The sequence below is a fragment of the Natrix helvetica genome (genome assembly GCF_964273705.1).
Source record: "Natrix helvetica genome assembly, chromosome: 1".
NCBI classification, from domain to species: Eukaryota; Metazoa; Chordata; class Lepidosauria; order Squamata; family Natricidae; genus Natrix; species Natrix helvetica.
Window position 1 is genome coordinate 57397721 of NC_138548.1, and position 26059 is coordinate 57423779.

General features: G+C 39.1%; 1 protein-coding gene across 1 annotated transcript; it reads right to left on the minus strand.

The window, feature by feature from the left end:
- Positions 1-1739: 1739 nt before the first annotated feature.
- On the minus strand, positions 1740-25426 carry VSX2 (visual system homeobox 2; the record flags this gene model as incomplete). Its single annotated transcript, XM_081937426.1, has 5 exons — positions 1740-2289; positions 4447-4627; positions 19170-19293; positions 23706-23790; positions 24970-25426. The coding sequence occupies 5 exons, from the start codon at positions 25424-25426 to the stop codon at positions 1895-1897; spliced, it is 1242 nt and encodes a 413-aa protein (XP_081793552.1). The 3' UTR covers positions 1740-1894.
- Between the last annotated feature and the right edge of the window lie 633 nt (positions 25427-26059).

The following is a 26059-nucleotide window of genomic DNA, read 5'->3' on the forward strand; positions in this document are numbered from 1 at the left end:
AAGTTTCAAAGACTAATTGTTACAGCTTTTTATCTTAAACACCTCAAATACCAACTTTTCTTACCATATATACAATATTTACACACCATGAGTTATAATCTAAAACACCAGATAACTGGGAGACATAGAAAGGGATTATATCAGCAAGGAAAATCAATCATAAATAAAACAGTTCTTATTAAAAATAAAGACAGAAAAAAATGGGGACTTGCTATCCTGGGCCTTCACTGAAAAAGAAAAGAGCCATGTTGTTATGAAACTGAGTTTCTTAGGCAATGTGTACATGACTTGATATATTATGATTACTTAAATGACCATAAACTGATTATAAGTATTTGCTAATACAGTATTGTGAGTCTATCTTTACCATTTGCTGACTGTGACACCAAGCAAAGATAGTTAAGGAATGATCACTAATGATCAAACACTTCTGATAGAATTTCCATATCAATATAAGCACAATGCAGCGCTAATAGGTTTCTAAAACACGAGTGAAAAATTCTTTCTCAAGAAACATCTCTACTAGAGGTACGTTACTCTCTACCTCTTCACTTGAATTTGTGAACCATAAGAATCATCCAGGCTCAAGAGCAGACGAAACTACACTCTTGCTTAATTAAATCATTGTTTACAGTCACTTAGGAATATTGAATATCAAATATAACAACTGGAATTTATCTCTTAGATGCATTTTTCACACCATCAACTACCCTATCTAAAGCTAAACATAAAAGATTGGGAAACATGGCTGGGATCTGAGTAACACAATAGGGCATCCAGATAGTCTTGGTACTTTAAGTGCTCCATTCCCAACCATAGCAATTCATGATTACTTTACAGTATATGGAATATAATCTTCACTGGAATCAACTCAGTGTTGTACAAGTATATTTTATTGTATTGATATGATTTTTCCTGAAATGCTCTAGGGAAAAAAATGGCATACCTATTTCGAGATAGTAAGCAAAGGCAGGCTGTGACAAGCTACATCTGGATATCTTAAACAGTCCAAAAAGAGATATTAGGCAAGGTTCACATTGTGTTCATAGAGTAGGGCAGCTGAACCTCTTAAATCAACGATGCTGGTACCGTAATCACAAACACACTCAGTATGAGGTAGGGTTGCCACCTGATCAACTTTTAACTTTGAGTTGATTTTTGGAAAAGAGTGGTTCCTTTATTATATAGCCTTAATGTCCGGCAATGGGCAGTTTTAAATGAAAATATAAATATGCAAAATTAAGCCTTTTATTCTCATCTGGGAAAGCTAACAACCTGACCGAGTCAAGGACAAAAGTACTTACTTTGATCACTGAGCCATTGTATGGTTTGTTTGTTTGGTTGGTTGGTTGGTTGGTTTTGGCTTAGTATGTTGTCTGAATCAAACATTGTGATTTGTAAACTAAGGTACAGTATATGGCTTAAATGTGACAGCAAAACTAAACATTGAAGCTTACTCAAAAAATCATGGTTAAAATAAAGCATGGCTTATCACAATGTGTGAATCTAGATAATGAGAGGACTATTTTTAAAGATGAAGTGAAAATGGAGTAATGGAGGCTGAATAGCAGGTGGGGGAGAGGCAATATTGTAATAAATTGTGAAGGTATTCAATGTCCACCTCCCTCTCCCTGCTTGAAATGGAGGGAGGCAGAGCTCAAGGGCTCCTGAGCACAAAGATTGTAGGGGAAATATGCTCCTGAGGGAATCAGTCTCTGAACACACTCAACACAAGATGGCCTTAGCCTGTGATTTCCTGAAATGTATAGAGACCAAGTGGATCCACCCTCCAGGTGAGTAGGGACTATAGGAAGGACCCCGTCTGAAAGGAGGCTGAAACTACTAGATGAGTCAGTCTTCAAGAAGATGGCTGATTTCCCATCATCCCTTCCTTCTAAACCAGTTTTTCATCCTCTTGTAATAAATCTGATTTTTCCATTTGCCGGTCATCCTCTGCCGTGGCTGCCTCTTCCTCTTTCTCTGGCTTCCTGACTGGGGTAGGAGGATCTCCAGGGATGGTCCCCAGGACTTTGGTGCTATGCTCCTGAGCTTTGGCCCTGAGGGCAGCAATGCTGTTCTCTCTGAGTTCCTCCTGGGAAATGGTGGTTTTGGAATCTGGCCCCCTTTCTTCCTTGTCACTCTTGTCAAGCTTGGGCAGGGCCTGGCGTTCCATCTCCGGCTTCCTTCCTGCCTCAGCCGCTGCCTCCAGAGACTTTTTGTGCATCCCTAAAAAGAATTGTTGGTATTCGGGTTTAGAAAAGCGCCTGGGCATGGGAAAGCCATCTTGAACTGAAAACAGTAAAGATAAAGAAAGGCCAGAATTAAGGAAAAGCAGAAAGCCTTGCTTCAAACAGCAGTCACACAGAGAGCCCAATGAAGGGGCCCTGCATGAGGAAGACCTCCAGCTAATTCTCTGACAGAAACAGCCAGGCTTGAGGAGAAACTTACACCAGTGTTCCACCTACATATATTTTATCTTTGTGTCTGAGCCCTGAGGTCAAATCTGCATATTTTAGATTGGAGGAGGAAGAAACATCCTGTGTGGGGATGAACTGTCCTTAAATAGCGCTAAAAGCAGGGTTACAGAAGGAATCTATGTTAATAAAAAAGCACAAAGATTTCTAAGGTAGCAAAATGACAAAACCTGTTATCCCTGAAGTTTAATAGACTAGGGCAGAGGAAACTAAAGAGACAGCACTCCCTAATCCCATTAGGCTGCAGAGTTTCACCAAATACAGAAGTGAATCTGTATGTGAAACGAAGCCTTGATGAGGGAAATGCTAACCCCTACGGCTGATTTTCTTTCCCTGACGTATACCATCCACCCTTGTCCTTTCAATTCTCACTTTCTTGTAGACTGAAGAATGAAGCAGTACATTTATAAGAAGCCAGGTGTTAAATTTGAAGAAATTAGTCCGGAAAAGCAGAAAGGAAAAACTAAGGAAGAAACAGGAGTGCATGAGAAAATAAGCTACTATCTTTAAATAGCTTTAAAATATCAGGCAAATTTGTAAGTTACTTGCATATAAGGTTTGTTTACTGCTGAGCCTCCACAGTGCTTGGCACACGGAAGGAAGGGGAGAAGGGGAAAAGGCTTCTTTATGCACAATCAGCACTGTTGGGAATGGACTTTTCATCTGATTACCCTCTAACTGATCAGATTGCACTCTAGCCACTATTCTGCCATGCCAGGGTGCTCCTGAAAGGAAAGCCTAAGAGTGGAGGTGAAGAGAAGTTTACCCTCTGGTCTCCTCTTAAATAACACCAAGGCTGACCAAGAATTTTGGAATTTATGAATGCAATTGTTTTCAAGATTTGTTTGTAAACTACCAGAGACATCAAAAAGAAAGCTAGACTAGGAAGACTGTTGGTCTCATCCAGCAGAGGTCTTCTTACACTGGTAGTCCTCAACTTATGACTGGGACCAGAATTTCCATTGCTAAGCAAGGCAGTTGTTAAATGAGTCACACCACTTTTGCAAACTTTTTTTGTCAGAGTTGATAAGCAAATCACTGCAGTTTTTAAGTGAATCACACACTTGTTAAGCAAATCCAGCTTCCCCCATTGACTTCGTTTGTTGGAAGCCAGCTAGGAAGATTGGAAATGGCAATTGCCTGAACCAGGGATGCTGCAACCATTGGAAATACATGCTGGTTACGAAGCACCCAAATTTTGATCATTTGACTGTGGGGACATATAGTCATAAGTGCAAGGACCAGTCATAAGTCTCTTTTTACAGTGCTGTGGTAAATTTGAACAGTCCCTAAATGAATAGTTGTAAATCAAGGTCAACTTATATGCATAAATCTACCCAAACCCTTAAATATATTTATTATGTCATGATCTGTTATTACTATTTTCTGAATTAGAAAGCTTCTAAAAACCTTTAAAGGATCTCCAAATTTTTTGCCCAAAGTTATCAAAAGTTTACGTTCTCAGCCAGCATGAATGAACTATCTGGTAGGGCATTCTCACCTTAGTAAGAGTTTACCATGTGGTAATTGCTGAGAAAATATGAAGAATGTGTTTAGCAAAGACATTGTGGGAGCATACTATGAAACACAGTATTAGCATTAGACAAAGGTTTTATATTCCATAAAGTTTAATAAAACCTTCCATTAAACAGTATTACTAGCTGATCTGTGCAATCTCTAGATTCAGTAGAGAGGCCATAGTTGAGCTTTATGTCTATAAGTCATCCATATTCAGGTATTTCTTTCCTATCCTACCTATTTTACACAATAGAAGCTTTCTGAACAGATCTTCCAGGTGTGTTAGCTGAAAGACCCATTATCTACCTTCCACCATGGCTAGTAAATAATCCAAATCACACAGAGGACACAGTATCAGGAAATGCTACTTTATTTCCCTTCCACTCTATCAGAACCCTGCCAGGGACTATGGCTATAACAAAATATAGATCTGTTCTCAAGACTGAGCTCTTACCCAACAGCCAAGGAGCACAGGATTCCATTATGCCATCCTTGGCTGATTTCAGTATGGATTCTGGCAGTGGGATAGAGTGACGAACCATTGCACCATACAGGCCATATTCTGCCATTACACTGCTTCTTCCCCAGCATTTTTCTCTCTTTCGCCATTTGGCCCGTCGGTTCTGAAACCAAACCTGCAATAAAAAAAGATTTTAATAAGGAAAGTATAATTTTTATTTGCCATGTGAGTGCTTCACCCTAGTGAATCCAATTTAAATAGATTAATACGTAAAACAGAATAAAAGGCACCGACTAGTCCAGTGAAGGGTTGCTTGTATTTTAAAACTAGTATGCCTAAAGAGGATCTAAGACTATTTCATTCATTGAGATGAAAACATTTGGCCTGATTGAGAATGGAACCAGTACATAAAACTGTTTTTCCCCCTGAGCTCAGAACATTCCATTCTTCCTTCCTTCCTTCCTTCCTTCCTTCCTTCCTTCCTCCCTCCCTCCCTCCCTCCCTCCCTCCTTCCTTCCTTCCTTTCCTTTCCTTCCTTTTCTTTCTTCCTGTAATTTTCCAGACAGACATATGGCAGAGGTTTTCACTGTCCCTGCCGTCACCAAATAAATGTAATGAGAATAAAAGCTATTAAAATATCTAGCTGGATATTTTATTTGCAACCTGACCCGCCAAAATATGTTTTGATTGAACAAGATAAAAACTGCATATGGGGCAATGGTATTTTGACTGGAAGATAGACACAATTAACTGAAGCATGGTTTGCTCAACTCAATTTGCAGAATACTTTGGATGAGAAAGTAAAATGTAACAGCTGAGTTCACAATACTCTAATATAAAATACAGATGGTTAATTCAGTATCAAGCAAGCATAATTTCACTGTTTTCGGTAACTCATTGCCATTCACAAATCCTCCCCAACAAGCACAGCCTTGTAGTTTGCTATAGATTGCCAAAATCTGATTTTTTTTTTTTTTGCAAAATTAGGCACAAGAATTCCATTGGACAAATAATGTATCCCTTAATATCCCTTTGTTGTGCTCAAAGGGGTACTGGGAAGATTATAATAACCCAGAATGTGAATTCTCTGTCCTGGTTCATACTGAATCGTCTGTTTAAACAATTATATATGGATACTCCCACCCCCCCACCCACCCCCATGGAACTGAATGTGATTTGCAAATTCCAACGGACTTTTAGTGCAATCTCAGTCTTCACTTCATACAAAGTCCAAGTAAAATTGTGCATGCTTTTCCAACTGAACAGTATGATAATACAGAATCTCAGTGCAGGACTATAATTAATTCTCATTATGCCTTTTGCGCAAGTGGCCTGGATTTTTGCCTCTATTTAACGGAGGTCAGAAAGAAAGGACAACCGAGGAGTGCACGACTATAGGGAACGCAAGAAAACATATAGGCGAAGGAGAGGTGGGATGCTATCTCGGCTGCCTTTCAACCCTCTTGGGTAGCGCAGGCATCCCGTTGGCGGCACTCAGGCTTCCACCATTTCGGCCGCGAGCCTGGCAGGAATCTATTAGCGCCCGGAGAGGGGGAAGCGCACTTCCTCTCCCCTCGCCTTTTTTTCCCGCCTGAGAGAGAGAGAAGCCTCAGCTTTGAGATGAAAAATTGCTCGCGGTCTATTCAGGAGGAGGTAAAGGAAGAGTCAGCTCCAGGGGCAGCCCAGGCCTGATTGAAAAATAAGTTAATTTCAGTTTGAATCGATGGGCCTCAGGCACTGAAATACCACGGGAAATTAAAGCGGCTGCTCCCCGGGGATCGGCGCCATTGACCCGCGCTAATTAATGCCGTGGCGGTAGTGAAGTTCTCGCTCGCTTCTCCACGAGACAGTCACCCCTCCCTTCAAGTGGCAAGCATAGCCCCACACCGCAGCCACCAGATTTTTCTCATTTAACTAATTAAGCTAGAAAATTGGGTGTTAATTTGTTTAGGGGTGGTGGTTTTTTTTGAAGACCCCCCCTTCCTGCTCTTTCCCTCCCTTTATGTCTCTCCTTTCCAGGGAAAGGCACGCGCCGTCCCCGGCGGAATGGAAATGAATGGTGGGGGCTCGCTGGCAGATGGATGCTCGGGGGGTCACTCAGCAATCTTCTCCGACTTGATTGCTTGATTAGGTCGTTAGCACATTAAAAAAAAATGCTCTCCGTCTGGCGCTGTCCTGATGAGTGGGCCGAGGCGAGAATCGCCTGGGTAATTTATCTTTTTATACAGCAAAGAATTTGATTTCAATCCGCAGATATATCGAAGCGCCTTTGACACCTGTTTAACATTACAGCGCTGACAGCTTAACCCTGTGATGACTCCGCTGGGCGGTAGCAGAATCAGGCAGGGTGGAGCAAGGCGAGTCCCCGAAAAAGGGAGGTCGTAGCTGGAAGAGATTTCAAATTCTCGTAAGAGGAACAGCCCTCGGCATTGAAAGCCCCCTGACATTAACAAAATACATAATTATACATATACATTTTATTGAACTGCACTGCCGATTGGATATTAAAATAAGGTTGCAAAACTAATTATGCTTACATGAAAGTTACAGGTAACACCAGATCAAAATCCCTTTGTGACTTTTGGGAGGGGGGTATTTTTTTGTCACCATTACCATACACGCTCATATTTAAACCCGTATTTCCTTTGTTACAGCAATAAGTATATGAAAAGCTTATGCACTGGCGTTAAATAAGGATATTTGCAACACTAATCATATGATCAATTTGATATTAACTCTTATTTCTAAATAAGCATTAATTTTTATTCCTAAATAAGTATTCTTATATATTCCAATATTAAAAATTGGAATATTGAATTACATAAGTAATCTGTGTTCAATTAGAACCGAACTATTTTAGAATTGTCAAAGTAGCAAAGGCACTGCGACTGATTTGTAGAAATTAATGTTACTTGGTTGTAAGCGATTTAACTAGGATCTATCTAGGCTAAGATATCTGAGGCAGAATATTTTTACTAATAAATTATTTTACAGTTTTTGCTGCCTTTTAATGTAATTCAAAAATATTGTCAAAAGAGCTTGGGTAGGGTAATATCGAGTTCAATGAGGCTTGGAGACAACCCAGAAACCTTTTTGTGTGAGAAATAGTGGTTGTGCATATACAGGTAGCCCTCAACTTACAACAGTTCATTTAATGACCGTTCAAAGTTACAACAGCACTGAAAAAACTGACTTATGACATTTTTCACAATTAGGACCCTTCTAGCATCCCCATGGTCACGTGATTTACATTCGGATGCTTGACAATTGATTCACAATTATGATGGTTGCAGTATCCCGGAATGATGTTGTAGGAAGTTATCACCTAGCCCTCTCCCAGAAAAATGAAATATCCTAGGAAATATTGATAAGGCAGAATATTATATTTTCCTGGATGTGAAAAAGGGAGAAACACATTTTAAACAAAGTAAATTCCTGCAGCTTCCGGCCCATCCCCACTTTGTCAATGGGCCATTAAGAAGGCCAAGCTAGTCCACTTTACATAATAAAGAGTTCTCCCCTTCAGCTCCAGGGGGATGGGTGTAGAGTTCTGGCAGTGACAATGAAGGCATGATAATATAAGCCTTTACTCAACTGACCACATGGCAGCTGAACTCAATCAAACCTGAATTCAAACTCAGCCTAGAGGGTTGCCCTTGCATGGGCCCATGGGAGTCTGGCAACCAATCAGAATACATTTCTTACACAGGAACAGGAAACAGATAGGTGGGGCAGAACAGATTATAAAAATCCCTGCAAGCCCTTCTTCACCCCTTCTCTTCTTCTCTTCTCTTCCCTTCTCTTCTTCTCCACCAACATTGAAGCATGTGATCACTTTTCTGTTCAGGGCTCAAGCCATGTGGTCCTGTCCACCATTAAAACCATCTTTCCAAGCAGCCTCCATGTCTCCAGTGTCTTTTTCCCCACTTGGAGCCGAACCCAGAAGGACATTTCTTCCAACAATGTGATCCCCTTTTGTGACATTCTGACAAACAAAGTCAATGGGGAATCGAGATTTCCTTAACAAATTCCCTGTTTCTAATTTAACAACTGCAGTGATTCTCTTGCCAAGAAAAGTCATACAATGGGCCAAAACTACTTAGCAAATTTCTCACTTAACAACACAAATTGTGGGCTCAATTGTGGTTGTAAGTTGAGGATCACCTGTATTGTAGGAAAAAAAGCATATATGCCTAAAATGTCCTGTCTTTCAAACTGCCTTCCGATCTCAAAAGAAAATTCTCTTCTGGTCTATCCATCTCATTCATATCCACAGCAAAAATAGGAGCAATCATTGAGCAAGTGGTAATTTAGTACTCTTGTTTATGTGTAATCACACTGTGATAATAAGACAACTGTGAATTAAGTAGGGAAGAACGGTCTATTATACACCTCTGCATTTAACCAGAAAACTAAGACTTAAGGATACAATTTACCATGTGGCTTAACAAACGATTACAGATGAACAGTTTATGAAGAAATTAAATGCAACTGTAGTAAATTTCATTTGATACATTTTTATGCATATCAGAGGTACAGTGAAATAAATCTGAATATGTAAGCTGGCTCATATGCGCATAGTTAATGCACACAAGGACAAATGAACTTGTGTTTGTATCCACATTGTTCCATATAATGATATGTGTACTTCAATGGATTTATTTTTAATATAACTAAAAATGCCAATCTAGATATATTTGTTGCATAGACCTATATTGAATGTTTCTGTGTTCTCGTCTGAATGTAGGGTTATTATGCCTGTAGAATACCTACCAGAAGATGCATATTTAAAACTAAAGTTGGTATTTCTAATGTATAAAAATGTTATAAGAGCATTACAAAACAGTTCATATAAAAATACTTCCTCATTTGAAAATGTCTGCACAGAAATCTTCAACTCAGCCCTCCCCGATCAGACTTGCATATAGTATATTTCTTCTTGTTGTCTTCGTCTTGTCCGCTAGATGGCTCCATGCAATGAGATTTTACATTATTCGGTACTATGTTTTCTTTCCTGTTTCATCAGTGTACAAATTCAAATATGAAAAGTGCTCTGTATTAAGGAATAAATTCTACATTGATGGAATGAATTGGGTACACTTTCCTGCTTATTTCAGAGCAAATGGTATTGATTCCAGAGCTTGTCAGAATGATGGAATGTTTCTCCCAATTCCAAGTATTTGCCATGTCCTTAAAAATATTTAGAAGAGCTTCTTCTGACAGCCATTATTTATAAATCTAGCCTTATTTTTATGACCCCAGAACTTGAATATCTATAATGTTGACTGTAGGTCTTATTTATGAACAGAGATTCAATGGGCATGATTACACATCAGTAGGCTATGTTGCGTATTTAGAATTAAAGTACAGAAAATGTCACTGAGCTCCTGGGAATAGGAATTATTCTAGAGTACTGCCTTGCTTAGCACAGGAAGCGAACTTTTATATACTGTATACATACGGATTTTATATCTGTTGCATGATTAATCTGTGATGACAGATTACAATATATGAAAAGGAAATTAAAAATTTAGTACTAAAGTCAGCATATAGATATGCATACATATAGCATGCAGATAGACACTCCTTCAAAAACTATTTAAAGTAATATGAATATAACTGGTATGATGTCTGGTTTAAAATCAGTAAGCAACATAAACTAAATATATTGCTTTTTTCAAAAAAAAATCCAGCAAGTAAAAAAGTTTATAGAATGTCTGTTGCACGAAAACTGATCTGTTGAATTTGGGTTAATTAATACTTATACTGTTTAAAAAGTGATGCCTTTTTGCCACTTACTTGAATAAAATGACTGCTTTAAAAAAAACTGCACTATTTTAAGATTTGTGGTACTGTTTGTCAATGCAAGCAGTGTTCAATATAATAAATACGTGTGGTTAATATCTCCTTCCAAAATTCGGTCCACCAAATCTACCAAACTCTCCTTCAAACTGGAGGTCCTGGTAAGACACCTTAGGAATAGAGCTAATCTAGAGAAAATGCTACATGAAACATTATTTACAAATCCTTTGTTACCTCAAACAATATCAGATATTCATTCATCACAGCAATCCAGTTTACCACTCTGCTATAATCAAAAATACAAGATATATATTTTAACTTGTAAGAAAAAGATATTACACACACATTAATCCTTACTTTGCTTACTTCTGAAATTTAAAGTTAATTCTATAAACACAAGTGGAGCTATTCCTGGATGAAGCGAAGACTACATAGCATTAGTATGTAGTTGGAGGTACACCATCTTACATTTTTTCAGGTTGTAATGCTTTTTTGTGTTCTGCACATAAACAGATCTTACTCCAAGGTTAATATATATTCTACTGCAGCTTCCCACTTTTGCTTTTCACTAACTCAGAGACTGGCCTTTATTTTGGAATAATTTCTCTTCTGCTATACTGTTCGTCAGATTCTAACGTGAGGTGTTTTGTGTGTTCTTTTAGTAACTTGCTTTTTTACGTTTGATATAATTTTATTTTGATTCTATGTTTAATATTATATTTGTTATTCTGTTTTATATTGTTTCTAGCTTGCTTATTTTAGATTAGTTTTACAGTGTTTGTAAAAAGATTTAAGATTTCTTAAATAAATGGTCCAATTTTTAAAAATAATTAACTTCAGCTTTCTTGGCTTATAAATAGAAGATTACATTCAGCAACCTTGGAACATTTCAGCAGAAAACTTAAAATGATACACTTAATAGGACTTGGACATGAGTTTACTTCATTTGTCCACCAGAGGACCAAATTGCTATCCAGTGATCTCAGATCCACCACCAGAGAGCCAAATTGATATCCAAATGTTCTTTGATTCTTCTTTATCATATAATAAAATCCATAGATTTTTGGGAGTTTGAGTATTCAGTTAATGCATTACTCTTCCTTCATTACACAGTATATACTTTTCCTTTGCATATATAAATTAGAAAAGCCCAAGTGCTTTCTAGTAGTTCCCTCAATAAGCTTTGGATATCAGTAGTAGACAGCAACAGCAAAAGAAAAGCAAAACACTGTGTTATGTAATATCAGACTAATTGTCCATTTAACTCATATTAAGGATGGAGTAGGCAAACCTTTTTCTTGAGGTTCTGACATGTTCTGATTGCTTTACATTTATTTTTCAAACTTATCTCTTCCTTTTCTGTATTGAAATCTAGGTAATGTCTCTTATTCCAACAAGTTCCTGTAAGCCCTATCCAATAAATGACAGAGTAACCAAGTTGGAAAGGACCTTGGAGGCCTTCTAGTCCAACCCCCTGCTCAAGAAGAAAATGCTACACCATTTCAGACAAATGGTTGTCCAGTGACTGGACAGGGAGGGGTAGTGGTAGTTGTAACTTACAGGACAGGTCATGAGTAGCTTTTTTGAAGTATCTTCTAAATTCCAAACAATGGTTAAGCATCTGGTCATTAAACAAGGACTAACTAATAAATATGTCACATCTTTTTCTCGCTTTACAAGAACACGTGTGTGTATTTATCTTTGCTTTAATTGCTTTGTTTGTTTACTTATATGTGCTAGAACCAAAAGAGCTGCTCATTGCATCCATCTACACAAGATGAATGAATAAAGCAGATCATAAAAGGCAATAGTGCGAATACTCCACTGCCAAATCTCATAAAGCTTTAAATGTCAGAAAGAGAAATTTTCAACAAGCTCATGGAGACCAATTGGAGGGTACAAGGCTCAGAGCCCTGGTGAAATGTGTTGGTGAGCACCCTTAAACAACTGCATTCTGAGTCAGCTGAAGCTTCCTGGTAGACCTCAGTCATCTTCACATATTGAGTATTGTGTACTTTAAATGAGAGGTGATGAAGATATGAGCTACCACAGCAAAGCCCTCGTGCTTCAAGTAAGGCCACAACTAGTGCACGGAAGCTGAAGCTGGACAAAGACATCCTTGACCATAACCCTTCTGTGCCCATCCAGGAGGACTGCCCAAGTCATGGAAGCTATTCCTTCATGGGTGATCAAAAGGCAAAGAACCTTGAATGGGCAAACGCACCTTCATCTTTTTTGCTTCAACCATTTTATTGCAAGACTTTGCCCTACTTGTCAGAACAGAGTCCATCCATTAGGAGCAAAGATCCTCAAATCTGAGCAATATTATGGGCAAAAAAACATGTGAAACAGTCGCAGCCCCCAGACAGGAGTTTTAAGATGGAGTTGGACCCTCCCAGACAAAGTCACCTAAGCAATAAAGGAGTAGACGTAGAAACGCTTCCATTGTGGTATGGGATTGAGCTTGAGTTCATAACTGCTCAATCAAGTTTGCTTTTCTTCTTCCACCAGCACTCAAGGAATCTCTTCTATCATTTCAATTCTTGTGGATTCTTGTGTAAATAAAGGTGCCAATCAAACTCAGTGAAAGAGGAGTTTAGGCTCAATCTGGACTCCATAAACTCTCTGCTTGAACCATCTTCCAAAGTATAACCTCTCTGAGGTTACACTGGCGGAAAGCCCGCCAAGCAGCAGGGTACCATACATATGCTGGATTTCCAGCTTGTCTCTTAGGCTCAACTTAATATTTTCCTTTCATATTTCATATCCTTTCATATTCTGATTCTTCTGAAACAAAGTCCTTTTATAATTTTATAATTATAATTTCCTCTTATAGCAGTTGTAGTACCTAGTTCAGGGGCGGGATCTGGCTGTCATTACTGCTGGTTTGCTTGTGAGTGCACCGTGTGAGTGCTTGCTTGACGTGCGCGGTGAGCGCATACACAGTGCAATAAAAATTGCTTTGCGCATGTGCAGAAGCGAAAAACAAGATGACCTAGTTTAAAACTTATGATTAGCCAGTTTCGCTTTCTCTTATGATTTGACCTTTTTAACTTCAGTATATGGTCTGAATGTATATGTGTATACAAATATGTACACTTTACTAAATTAATATACCCTTCCTACTACTAAAAAGACCTCAGCTATTTGTTTAGACTGAATCATTTTAGGCCAGATTTCATTAATTTTTTTCTGGAAATTATATTGTAATGGTAAAACTGATGATCGAATTTTAATTCAATAGGCCTAGTTTTGCCTAATATGTTGTCAAATACACACAAACACACACATTGAAGAAACTATGCTAATTAAAATGAACATCTCAGCACATTGGGAGAGTTTGGGCAACAGGCTGGATTACTGGATTTCTATAAAAGCAACCTACTTATTCAGAATTATTTTGTCAGTAAAAGGTATCTAGTTATTTTAATTTCTCATTTAAGAAAACACAATGAGTTTAAATGAGACATTTTTCAGATGTGTGGTTTCCAAACCTTCCCATCTGCTCAGATTTAGACTTGCTTAGAAAATATGCAATTTGGAGTGTTATTTCAGAGATGAGAAAAAGTTGTACAAACCAGGTAATACATTGTGCCTCCCTATTCATATCAGGTATTTGCAATATTTACTGTGCTATCATTTTCTATGACCCTATAAAAAGATATGAAGTTAAATGTGTATAGGAAAAGAGGCACATGGGCTGCATGGCTGATCACAAAACAGATAGCTGCTCTTATTCCTGTTGCTTTGCAGAAGTACAAGGAAGTTAGTATTAGTACAGCATTAGGCACCGTGGTTTAAATCTTTCCTGACAGTGTTGTCTCTAATTATAAACCTAAAAAGCATCATTTAATTGAACCTGGTATATCCAAAATTCATTTGTTGCAATTCTAGTTAACATTTGACACCAAAAAAATAATTTACACATTCATTTATTAAAAATATATCCAAAATATTAGATAAATTGTAATATACTTCTTGATTTTTTAAAGATGCATTGGTAATATTTGTATCCTGCTTTGATAATGAAAGAAACCTGGATGTGAAACACTAAAGTTTGATATCAGGCCTAGAATAATGGAAGAAATTACCTAAGGTGTGAAACTAAAATATGCTTCACTTTCTAACATGAATATATATATATATGTTGTATTTGTACTGATAAATAAATAAAGGGAGACTAGTATAGATCTATTTCGAGCTAATTAGCTCTCATCAGCTAGCCATACTCTTACTGGGATTTGAACCTGGGCTGTATTATATCTTAGGCAGGAGTCTTAGCCACTAAGCCACAGGCTCGCCTCCTTATCAGTTGAGCCAGGGAAATAGGTATGTATTTGTGTTACAACCCCTGGTATGTATGTATGTGTGTGTGTGTGTGTGTGTGTGTGTGTGTGTGTGTGTGTGTATATATATATATATATATATATATATATATATATATATATATATATATATATATATATATATATATATATATATATATATGATGAACACAAGCAGTATCCTGAAGAATAATACATGAAAGAAATACATATTTGAGAAAAACAGGTTAGAGTAAGTGAGAAAAAATAACAGTGAAGAACAGATACATCCAATTGTAAAAGTCCAAGTACTTTTCCTAAAGTTAAATATGTATCTTCTTGATATAGTGTTGCAATGAAATCAGAATACTTGGATTAGTGGATAAAGAAATCCATCATAGAGCCCAAGGCCAATCAGGTCATTTCAGCAAAAGTAGAAAATCCCCCAAATATGATGTTTTATCTCAGTCTTAAAATATAATATGAATAATTTAAAAACTAATAATTTTCACTCCTGCCTAACAATCTAACATTCCTGTGTGAGCTCTAAAGATTGAATTGCAATTTGCTCCTCAAGCAGTCAAAACATACGTGAACTGGATTGAGGGGGAAATGCTAGAAGACGTCTGCCATCTCTTCTGCCAATTATTATCCACCCCAGTTTTTCTGAATCAGTAATACTTTGTCTTCCTCAGTATGACAAGAATTAGTAAAACCTGATAAATGTTTACATTTACATTTAATTCCCCGAATTGATTCTCCCTCTAAAGAAATTTCTTTGAAGAAATTTCACAAATAAACATGCCCCTGACCCAAGAGGTTTTGCTCATTCTAATTTCTGAAGTAATATTCCATCCATAACACTATCAACCATATTACTGCAAAATCAAAAAATACAGTATGAAATTAAATATCACTGTCAATTAAAATATCTCAGAAATAGTAAAAGAAATATACGTAGAGTCTAGCATCCATATTCTCCAGATTTTTTTGGACTCATTAAAAATAATGTCACCTGATAACAGAGCTCAGGCAGGTCTTCCTTGAGAGGAAGGTCCTAGAAAAATCACTATTAGGGCGGCCTAATTATGTATCCTATGTGTCTTGTGATACAAAACTGTTTGCTCAGCACTAAGGTTGTTAAATTAGTGTCTAAGGAAGGACTTTATACTTACCTAAAGCATTATTGGATCTAAAAATGCTAGAAAGCTAGCTCAGATAAAATGTATTTTTCTCCAACACTGCAACTTAACAATTGAGAATTGGGTAAAAGTAATTTCCTCCCAGTAATTTACGTTAGCACAAAATAAAGCATTAACTGGAAAGCCTCTCAGAAGCCAATACAAATGTTCTGGGATTACTGCTTATCTTCTGGATCACAGTCCCCATAGTTGTAAATCTACAATCTTCACTGACAAAAACATAACCTATATGCCATGCTCCATGTTCTTGTGATTGGGCAAACAACCTTGCTATGCACTACAGGCAGGGGTGGGATTCAAATAATTTAACAACTGGTTCTCTGCCATAATGACCAGCTGGGTAGGCGGGGCTTGGTGGTCATGTGACTGGGTGGGCGTGGCCAATTCAACATCACTCACATCGATGGGCGCTTTGCCTTAGCTGTTACAATGTCATAAGGGTTAACTGGAAAGGCAGTTTCTGTAAGCAGGTCAATAAAGATTAGGCTAGAAACAACACCAAAATGTTTCCTCCCTGCCTTACTTACAGGATTAGCCCTGTAAAGTGGAAAAAAAACCAAAAGGAGATTTCTTCCAACAACCGGTTCTCCCGAATAGGTGCGAACTGGCTGAATCCCACCACTGACTATAGGCATAGCAACTGACATCATTCTCTCAAAATTCAAAATATGCCCATTGGCCAAAAATGTTAGAGTTTTAACAAATGAGTCATCACAGTGGTGAATTGCTGCTGGTTTTACTACCACTTCGCAACACGTGCACATGTGTGTACTGTTCAATGTAAATTGTCCTTCGCACATGCACAAAACAATTTATACTAAACTGAGCACATGCAGTCACTAAAAACCAAAATGCTGGCAGCCCAGCAGCGGTGAGGGAACCGGTTCGGAGGCGTGGCAGGCCTGGTCACTGCCAGTTCTGTGACCCAGGCCTGAATTACACTACTGGTTTGACTGAACCGGAAGCAACCCATCTCTGAGCCATCGGGAATAACAAAAAAAAAAGTGTTAATATCGTAAAAAATAATTGCTATGAGTTAAAAGAGCATGAAGTACAATCTGATTTCTGATATTAGAAACTCAACTAATATAAGCCAATATCAGTTCAATAATATCAATGAACTTCAAGGATAGAATTCTTTCCTCCCCTTCCATTTTCCATTCTTACTGTATTGCATTGCACACTTGATGTCTTGTTGCCAGGTAGATTGACAAATTGAAGAAAGTTCAGTAAAGAGCAACCAAATGATTAAAGAGCTGGAGAAGGGATGATTTATTGTGCATAATTTAAGTAAACAGTTTTATATCTTGGTTACACATTGAATTGGAGGACACTATAAGAAGATGAGATCCCAAAATATAATGGGCAGAAGGATGGCAGAATATATGCAAATATATGAAGAATGCAATTGTAAAGGACAGGAAATTGTTGTAGTTTTCACATAATTATTTGAATAAAAAAGGCCAATGCTATATTAATACTTAATGGGAGAAGCACTCATGAAATAATGTCTAGATATCTAAAATATAACTCTTAGTCTTGCTTAGCCAGCTATCGTTCAGACTATATAAAGTATAGTTGTTTAGCTTTTTGGCTTGCCTGGGCTCCCATGAATGAAGATTAATTGTCCTGGGCTACATATAAAATATATAATTTTGTTAATGTACTGTATATAAATAACAAACTTCCTTTATTTTTTATAAAAATCTATGGGGCTGTCCAGGGCCACTTTATTCATTTTTAAATGATTTTTTGATAAAGTAATTCCTTTGAAAGGAACAAGGTAGAAGGAATCATGGCTCAATGACAGATAATTGTTTTTTGCATGCAGAAGATCATAGGTTTATCTATATTTCAAGTCTATTGATGCCTTAAAGCTCTATCTATTCCATTGCTATAACTGCAGTGAAAGATGGAGTAAGATATGCTAACAGAATTATGTATTCTTATATAAAATAAATAGGGCAGATCCATCCCAATTTGCAATTGCACCTCAAGACTTTCCAACAATATATCAGCTTCATTTTATACAATCTTTATCATATCTAGCTGTGTGATGTATTGCAATATTTATAGTTTAATTAATTTAAATTGTTAGTTAAACAAAATAAGTATGGAAGTCAAGTGCTGAATGCTGTTAAGTGTTATAATACAATGACATCTGAAACCTGGTTCAAAATGTAACGGAGCTGAGTCTTTTTGTTCATCAACCATTACTTCATAAAGCAACTATACTGCTATATGAAAACTAATCTCTGGCTATACTAAGTTATTTGATGTTTGGCTCTTTATGAACACCTCTAAAACATACAAAGTATGAATGAATTGTTATTTCCATCATGAAGAATTAGGATAAATTCATATATTTATGAACATTTGTGTTAATTTTTTTAACATAATATGTATCTCCAGAGGAAATTAAGTAAATCTAATAGTTTAGAAATAATGACTTAGTCTACTCTTTAGTAAAACTTTCTACAAGATTAATTAAAAATACAGTATTTAAAAGGGGGAATTTACTGAAGATCCAAAGTATCAACCAATTCTTTGCTCCTGTCACTTTAGGCATGGTTTCCTATCACAGCCAATCATTCCCGCTTCCCTTTGGTGTTCTTTCATATGTGGACCTCAAAAAATTCTGAGTTCTTAGACATCACTACATTACTTCCAATACCGCCAGCATTCTATTCCCATTGCAACTGGATGTGTGAGCTCTGGATGTGAAAAGTGCCATCTGGTTGCAGTATTAACTTTTCTCAATGTCAAGACAGCTAAAGTGAAGGACCAGTGCCAATTCTCCATCTTACGAAGGTCTATTTTCCAAGTTGATCCAACTATTCTAAGTGCCACTACACCTTGAATTTTCCTTAGTTTTCCTGATTGTTTATTACTCTCTTGATCCTGATTCATAACTATTTTGGACAACATGCCTACTTTTATCCCATTTGGATTAAAAGCCTTGCAGTTACAGAATTTGTCATGCATCCTGAATCCTGATAAAGTCTTACGGAAAACTACTACTTATTTCAACATTTTGTTAATCTTCAGCATGCAAAAACAATTGCCTCCTCTTATATAAAATGTCTAGCTAATTAAAGCTAGAACAATGAGTGCAGGGTTATGCACACAAGAAAGCATACCAATTCAGCATTATCTTTTGAGATATGGGATGAATCAGTTACAAGACAATCCTTTAAAACAACCTTTCTGAATCTTGTACCTTCCAAATGTGTTGGATTATAATAATCCAGCAGCCCACATTATCAAATTCACTGGCATCAAATGGGAGAAGACATATCTTACAGAGTATATCACTCACTTCAAAGAAAGCAAAGTATGCTGGAAAAAAAATAGTGATCAGTCGTGAGTCGTGACATGCAATGATTGAATTTCACAGCAGTATGATTACCTGTATTCTATCTTCAGGAAGTTCTGTTTTCATAGCCAGCATTTCTCTTGCATAAACATCAGGATAATGAGCCTCATTGAATGCTTTTTCCAGTTCCTCCAGCTGGTAAGATGTGAAGATTGTCCTAAAGGGAATAAAATTCAATGATGAAAAAAGTTAAAAGAAAAAAAAAACCTTAAAAAGTACAGTAGTGAAGAAAAAATTAAGAACATGAATACATTATACAAAAGAGTTATTCCTAGGAGAAAGAAGGGCAAAGTACATTGGGTCTTCCCATCCCAAAGCTGCTTTTTTCATGAGGCAATTGGACTTTCTGGTTTTTCTTTGAAGACGTTACACTTCTCACCCAAGAAGCTTCTTAAGAGCTGAAGAAGCTTCTTGGATGAGAAGCAAAATGTCTTCAAAGAAAAACCAAAAAGTTGCCTCTTGAAAAAACAACTTTGGGATAACCATGACCTGGATGACTGAAAATCTCCATAGACTTTGGGTCGTCCCAATCACTGTAGAGGAAAAACTGAAAAGGGTTACTATTGAAGTAAATGAAGATTGCACTCTTTCCATAAAGTACATTAACATTAAAATGGAGAGGGTAGCAAAGCTGTAACTATTGTGGAAATAAAAATAGAATTATAGGGCTGAAAGGGACCTTGGAAGTCTTTAAATCCAATCTCTTGCTCAAGGCAGGAGTCCTTGTGCTATCCCAGACAGATGGCTGTCTGATCTTTTCATCAAAATCTCCAGCAATGAAACATCCACAACTCCAGGTAACAAGCTAATCCGTTAATTAATTGCTTTCACTGTTAAGAAATTTGTCCTTAGTTCCAGGTTGGGTTTCCTTCTAACAAGCTTCTACCCATTGCTTCTTGCCCTGCCCTCTAACAGAAATTAATCAAATGTTTCTATGAAAACAAAGACATTATTTTCTTTAACAGGAGGAGAAATCTAAAATATCTGCCCAGCATTTCCAGAAAAACTTGAGGGGAGAAAGGAGAGATACATACATTTACCACTATACTATACTATACTATACTATACTATACTATACTATACTATACTATACTATACTATACCATACCATACCATACCATACCATACCATACCATACCATACCATACCATACCATTCCATTCCATTCCATTCCATTCCATTCTATTCTATTCTATTCTATTCTAGCTCTAATATTTCACAATAGCTATCATTTATAGTGTGGGTTCCTTCATACCATCTCTCTTCTTAGATACTCTTCTCTGGGATAGTAAATAGAATCTGGTTTTGCTCTTATACACTGTGATCCTAAATGTTCCAATGTGAATGCTAGTGAGCTTGCACCCAAATAAATGTGTTTTAATCTAAATTTATAAATTAAATTTAGTACCTATATGTAATTGGTACAGTGTCACCAAATATAAAAGCTACTTTTATTGATCTTTAGATATATACCTGATGAAGCCAGTTTGTTTATTTTTCCAAACAAAAATTTGGCATCTTGTTAAAAATAAGGGGCACAATTTAATTCCAGGTACTATAGAAGCAGTTGAATTAATAAAAGGTATGGATTAAAAACAGTTCCAAATTAGAATTATAAACAGTTCCTTCTGTAAAATGTACCATTAACATTCATTAAGAGTTCCACAGTGCTGCAACAAAATCTAACAAGAAGATTCCACAAACTATCACTATAGATTCAGTTAAGTAATTTTAAATTCTGTTAAATGGAGAATTGTGGGCTTTCCATACCTGTAACCAGACACTGAACAACAGATTTTATGATAACATTCAAGTTTTCAAGAACAAAATCCATCTATTTATTTTTCTGCTTTTGCTGTTGCAAAATATTGTTCACATTAATGATTTCCAAAGAAATTATTTTACCTCCAATCCTTAATTGGAGTAACCAATGTGTTACTGATGATGTAACATCATCCTTATCATCTCCTTTCCTAACATTTGGAAACTCCAATCCTTCCATTTTTTAATATTTTGTTTGTAAAGAATATACTCCAAACATTTTACAATGTGAGAACACCTATCTTCAGGAATTTAACTTAGTTTCTCAGTCTGTGACTCTACCGGTTCAAAACAATTAATTTCATAGCAAAGATATGCTTCTTCTAAATCTTAATAGCCTAAATTAGGAGTTCTCCTCGCGTTAGGCATAAAGGAAAAGAAATGGAAGCACAACTCCAGAAGGAGATGGGAGATACCTGCAGAGGCGAAAACGTGTGGATCATGTTGTGCTCCAAATCTGAATAAACATCCTGACTAATTTCTGAAGCATAAGAATTATCTGGTTATGATATTAACCTTCCATGGAAGCCAGCTGCATTTCAATGTTTTTCATCTCTATATAAAAGCTTGTGTCTGCATGTGCCTAAGCACACACATACAAGCATATAAACAAATTGGGAAATAATATGAAATCAACCTTACGAGGGGTGGGGGGAAGCCTCAAAAAAAACTGAAGCCAAGATTTTAAAGATTAAGCATTGATTTTTAAATATTTACATATTTCCCAAGAGCATTGTCTAGAGATATCTGAATTACCTCCTAACATGCAAATGTTAAAACACTTCCATCAGCTTAATAGTACTAACATTAGGAGGGGCTGCTTCTGCCTTCTAATCTGTGTTCTGCTGTCTCCCAATCTAGTCTTGCTCTCCCAAAATAGACGGAGCAAGCTTCTGTAATGCCTCACTTGCCTTTCTCTCCAAACAAATTGCTTCTCTTATTGTGCATTATTTTAGGACCCAAGAATGGTGGAAGGATTTTTTATTTTTAAATTTGTCCACTCCTTTTGAGGGGAGATAGAATTCCTGTCAAAAAAAATACAGGCAAAACCCACCTTTTGAAATGTGGTCTTAAAATTTGTTTGTAATGGATTCTTTCAGATTCTCTGTAAAAACAAGACTACTAATAGCTAACCTCTCCTCTCTTGCTCAGGATATAGAGAGGTGTAATTCATCTCTACGTTGCTACTACTTTTTGAACATTCCCTGAAAATAATGTCTTTTTTTAAAAAAAACATTGCATGCTGCAAATTATGGAATTGTTAACATATTCAACACTAAAATCCTCAAATTTCTGAAACAATTGATTCCAGACTGGAACATAAAACCTGCAAGAATTCCAACACTGATCTACTACATAACAAGCACATCCCTGTATATTGGCCCAATTCATTAAAAAGTTCCTGCCCTCGTTTGTTCATATATCAATAAAACTGAGAATTATTTGTTGCAATTTCAATTCTTGTAATTCTCAAAACAAATACACCATTCTTTTTTCCCCTTTTTCCTTTACAGCCAGCCTTGCATGGGGACATTTAACATAATACAGATATTCTGCTTGTTAGCAAAATTAATCTTCCCAAATCATGTCCAGGTGGACTTGCTGCTGAATACACAAAACAGAACCAATATGCAATAGGGGAGCCCAGCACTTGTTTTTGCTCTGTCGATTACTTTGTGGGGGAGGGAGGGAAGAGAGCAAAATGGCAAGGTCCTTTTTGGAGTCTGAGTCATTAAGAAAGGAAAGCAGACTTTTCTTTGGGTGATACCCCAGCTTTACTATAAGATGGTGTGTTTTTCAGTCTCCAAACTGTTCAGGAACATTTTCGGGGTCCCCCCCCCCCCCCCGCCTGCCATGTAGAATTCTCTAATCGCTAATTTTATATATATATATATATAAAATTTGGGCATACCAGGGTTTGTAACATACATACATACATACATACATACATACATACATACATGCATGCATGCATACATGCATACATATTTGTATCAGCATCCTTACCAAATAGGAAGGAGGAATTAAATTTATTTTACAGACAAAAGAAAACCTTGATAAATCAGTGATGCCCTTGTTTAGAAGCCAAGCAGCTACTGAAAATTAAAAGTGAATTAAAAACTGATCTGGTTGGGTAAAACAATCGTTTGGTTTGCAAACTGCTCTAGCATACTAATCCCTTTACTTTATTCACAGCCCTGAATGGCAAGTAAAGTGTATGGGAACCCTTTGGACAGCTCCCTCGGGCAGCTCTGACAGAAAAGCGCTGGAGATCAGCGAGAAATAGGAAGGTCTACGTTGAGATATTTGGGTTTGATGGTTCAACAAATAAAAGTTAGGAGAACAATTACAAAGCTTGGCGTGGAGAAAATCTAGCCTCTAATGCAGCCCCTGTACACAATTCTTTGGAATTGTGCTTCAAAGTAAAACCTGAAGACCAAGGGATGATTCTGGATCCATTGACAGAGGCTGTGATGCTACTTGCTGGAACATTGCTAGATCATCGCTCTCCTGCCCTCCCCTCCCCAGCGCCCCCACCAGCACCACCAAGGAGAAACCTGAACTTGAAGGGGGCTGCGGGCTGGACAAGACTCAGAGCTGCAGGGCCCAAAGGCAGAGAGGGAAATGGGCCGCCAGCAAAACCCCGGCAAGCTCACCGGGCCGGCGGCAAGTCCAGGACAGGGGGGAATTTAGTCCTGCTGCCCCCAAAGCGCCAATCCTGGCCTTGGAAAACGAAGGCTGCCTTACCTGTGCCGTCTCTTCTTTCGCTTCTTACTCTGGTTTAAGGTCGATTTCGACATTTTTCTGTCCGTGGAGGAAACATCTTCGGAATCTGAAGACAGAAAGGCGGGAGCGATGGAGAGGGCTGCTTCTTTGGGGGGGTGAGGGTGGGGGGGTTTCCCCCGCCCGCTCCGCGGAACACGTCAGGCTGTCACCTGCAGGCCTTGTCCGACCTTTCTCGGATCGGGGCTTTTGTGGGGAGGATTTCGTTTGATCGGATTTCGCTTCCTGGGGGCGCCCCGTAAACCTTTCCAGCCGGGAGACGCCTCGCTCTCTTCTAGTTACTTTTTCTCTCTCCTGGGCCTGGGATCTAGTTCTCTTATCAAATCAGACCGTTCTCCCACACTGAGATTTCGTTTGTCAATCATTAGGGGTTTAAAAAATATTAAACAAAACGAAAAGAAGGATCTAGACGGGAAAGCAAAAATTATGTAGAAGAGGGAGAGCCTTTTACACTCCAGAGGCAGGAACTAAATCTCTCGGGGAACTTTTTATTCCTCTAATCTTCCCTGTATTTACAGGTCGGGAAAAAGAAAACTCTGGACTTTGGGAAAAGGGAACAGAATAAAGCAGCGGCGCATTTTCTTGTTAGGATCCCTAAACTAACTCTGCGCCTCTCTCTCCTGTTTAACCATTTCCCAGAGCATTGTGTTATTTTTAAGGCTTACCGTCACTGCATTTCTCTTTATATTATTTTGGTTTAAATTTTAAGACATCAAATGATTCATGCTTATTGCCTTAGTTGCCCATTGCTATGCGCGGGACTTTTAGGTTTAATTCAAGCCGCACCGCGGCTGCATTTTTGTCCAGAAAAGGCCGAAGAGTACTTTGAGCGAGGTTTGGTTCCTACGCCGCTACATCTCACCATTTTGTCTCTCGGTGTTATTAATTTTATTTCGACACACTGTGTGGACGCAAGGCGCTTAGCCGAAAATTGCTCCCGTCTGACAAAATCGAGAGGGTCTGAATTGAGATCGAGTTGGCTCAGAAACGCATCCCTGGCATCGGGGAGACTCTTAAACTCTGCCGGATAGGCTGTGTGGAGGGGGGGGGGCAGCGATCGCCGCTTCGGGATCAGCTGCAACAGACGGGTCGGTCCGGAGTGGTTGGCAGCACTTGGCCAAGGACAGAGATCTCACCTCCCGGGATAGCGATTCCCAGCTGTCCCCCAGCTTCCTCCCGGGCCCAGGGCCCTCCTCCCCACTGCTCTGTTCCGCCACAAGAGCTCTACCTGAGCTGGCCGTCTGGCTGGTGTCTAGCTGCGCGGGGGCTCTGCCCAGCGGCTGCAGGTGTACGCTGGGCGGATCGGCCAATACCTCCAGGAAAGTGGGCTGCGCGTAGAAACCCGGGAGGCTGCCGGTGCTGAGCAAGCCCATGCCCACGCCGCCCACCCCGCCTGGGCTGAGGACGGAGCGGGCCGCCAGCAGGTGCCCGGCGGGTAAGGAGTCCAGGGCTGCGCGAGGTTGGGAAGGCGGCTCCTTGTTCAAGCCCAAGATTTCCTGAATGCCGAAGCCGGTGCAGCGTTGCGCTGTGGGGCCCGAGCTGGGCTTGGCCCCTGCGGCAGAGCCCCCCACTACACCCCCTGCCCCATTAGAACCGGAGGCCGGCATAGGAGGAGGCGCGCCTTCGGGGGGTTGGGGTTTGCCGGGCAGGCTGTGGGCCAGCGCGTCCCCCGCTTTGCCCGTCATGCTGCGACTGGTCCCTTGTGCCCGCTCCGGGGAATGCTCGGGAGCCCCCGCCTCAGGCCCCTTTTTATACGCCCAGGCTGGTGCCCAAGCGGGATCAGAACCCAACAGCCAATCACAGAGGCCATCCGCGATTAGGAATTCCAAAAAGCGGCGGGGGGGGGGGGGGAAGAGAGAAAGAGAGAGAGAGAGAAAGGGAGAGAAGGTGAAAAAGAGAGGAGGCGGGAGAGGATGGTCGGCCTGGGGCGCTCCGGGAGCAGAAGCCCCAGCCTGGCTCCCTGAGGGGAGCGCAGGCACCAAAGAGCGCCCGCCACCAAGACCAGAAAGCAGCTCTGCGCGGCTCCCGATTGGTGACAGGTGGGAGGGAGCGCTTAAGGCCAGGTGACTCCGCGGGAGAGAAAAGCGAAGGAAGCGGAGCCCCCTCCCAGGATCGCTCGGCCTGGAGTCCTTCCAGGCCGGGCCCTCGGGCGCCTCGCGTTTGGGAGAAAGCCCGTCTCCGCCGAGCACCGGCGATTACCAGCGAGCGGCATCGCCGAGGGGACCCGTGTAACGTGGACGGCTGGAAAGAGGCCCGGAAGCGGCAGAAAGCAGGAAGAGAAACGGGAGGGGGGGCTCCCCTGGCTAAGCAAATGAGGG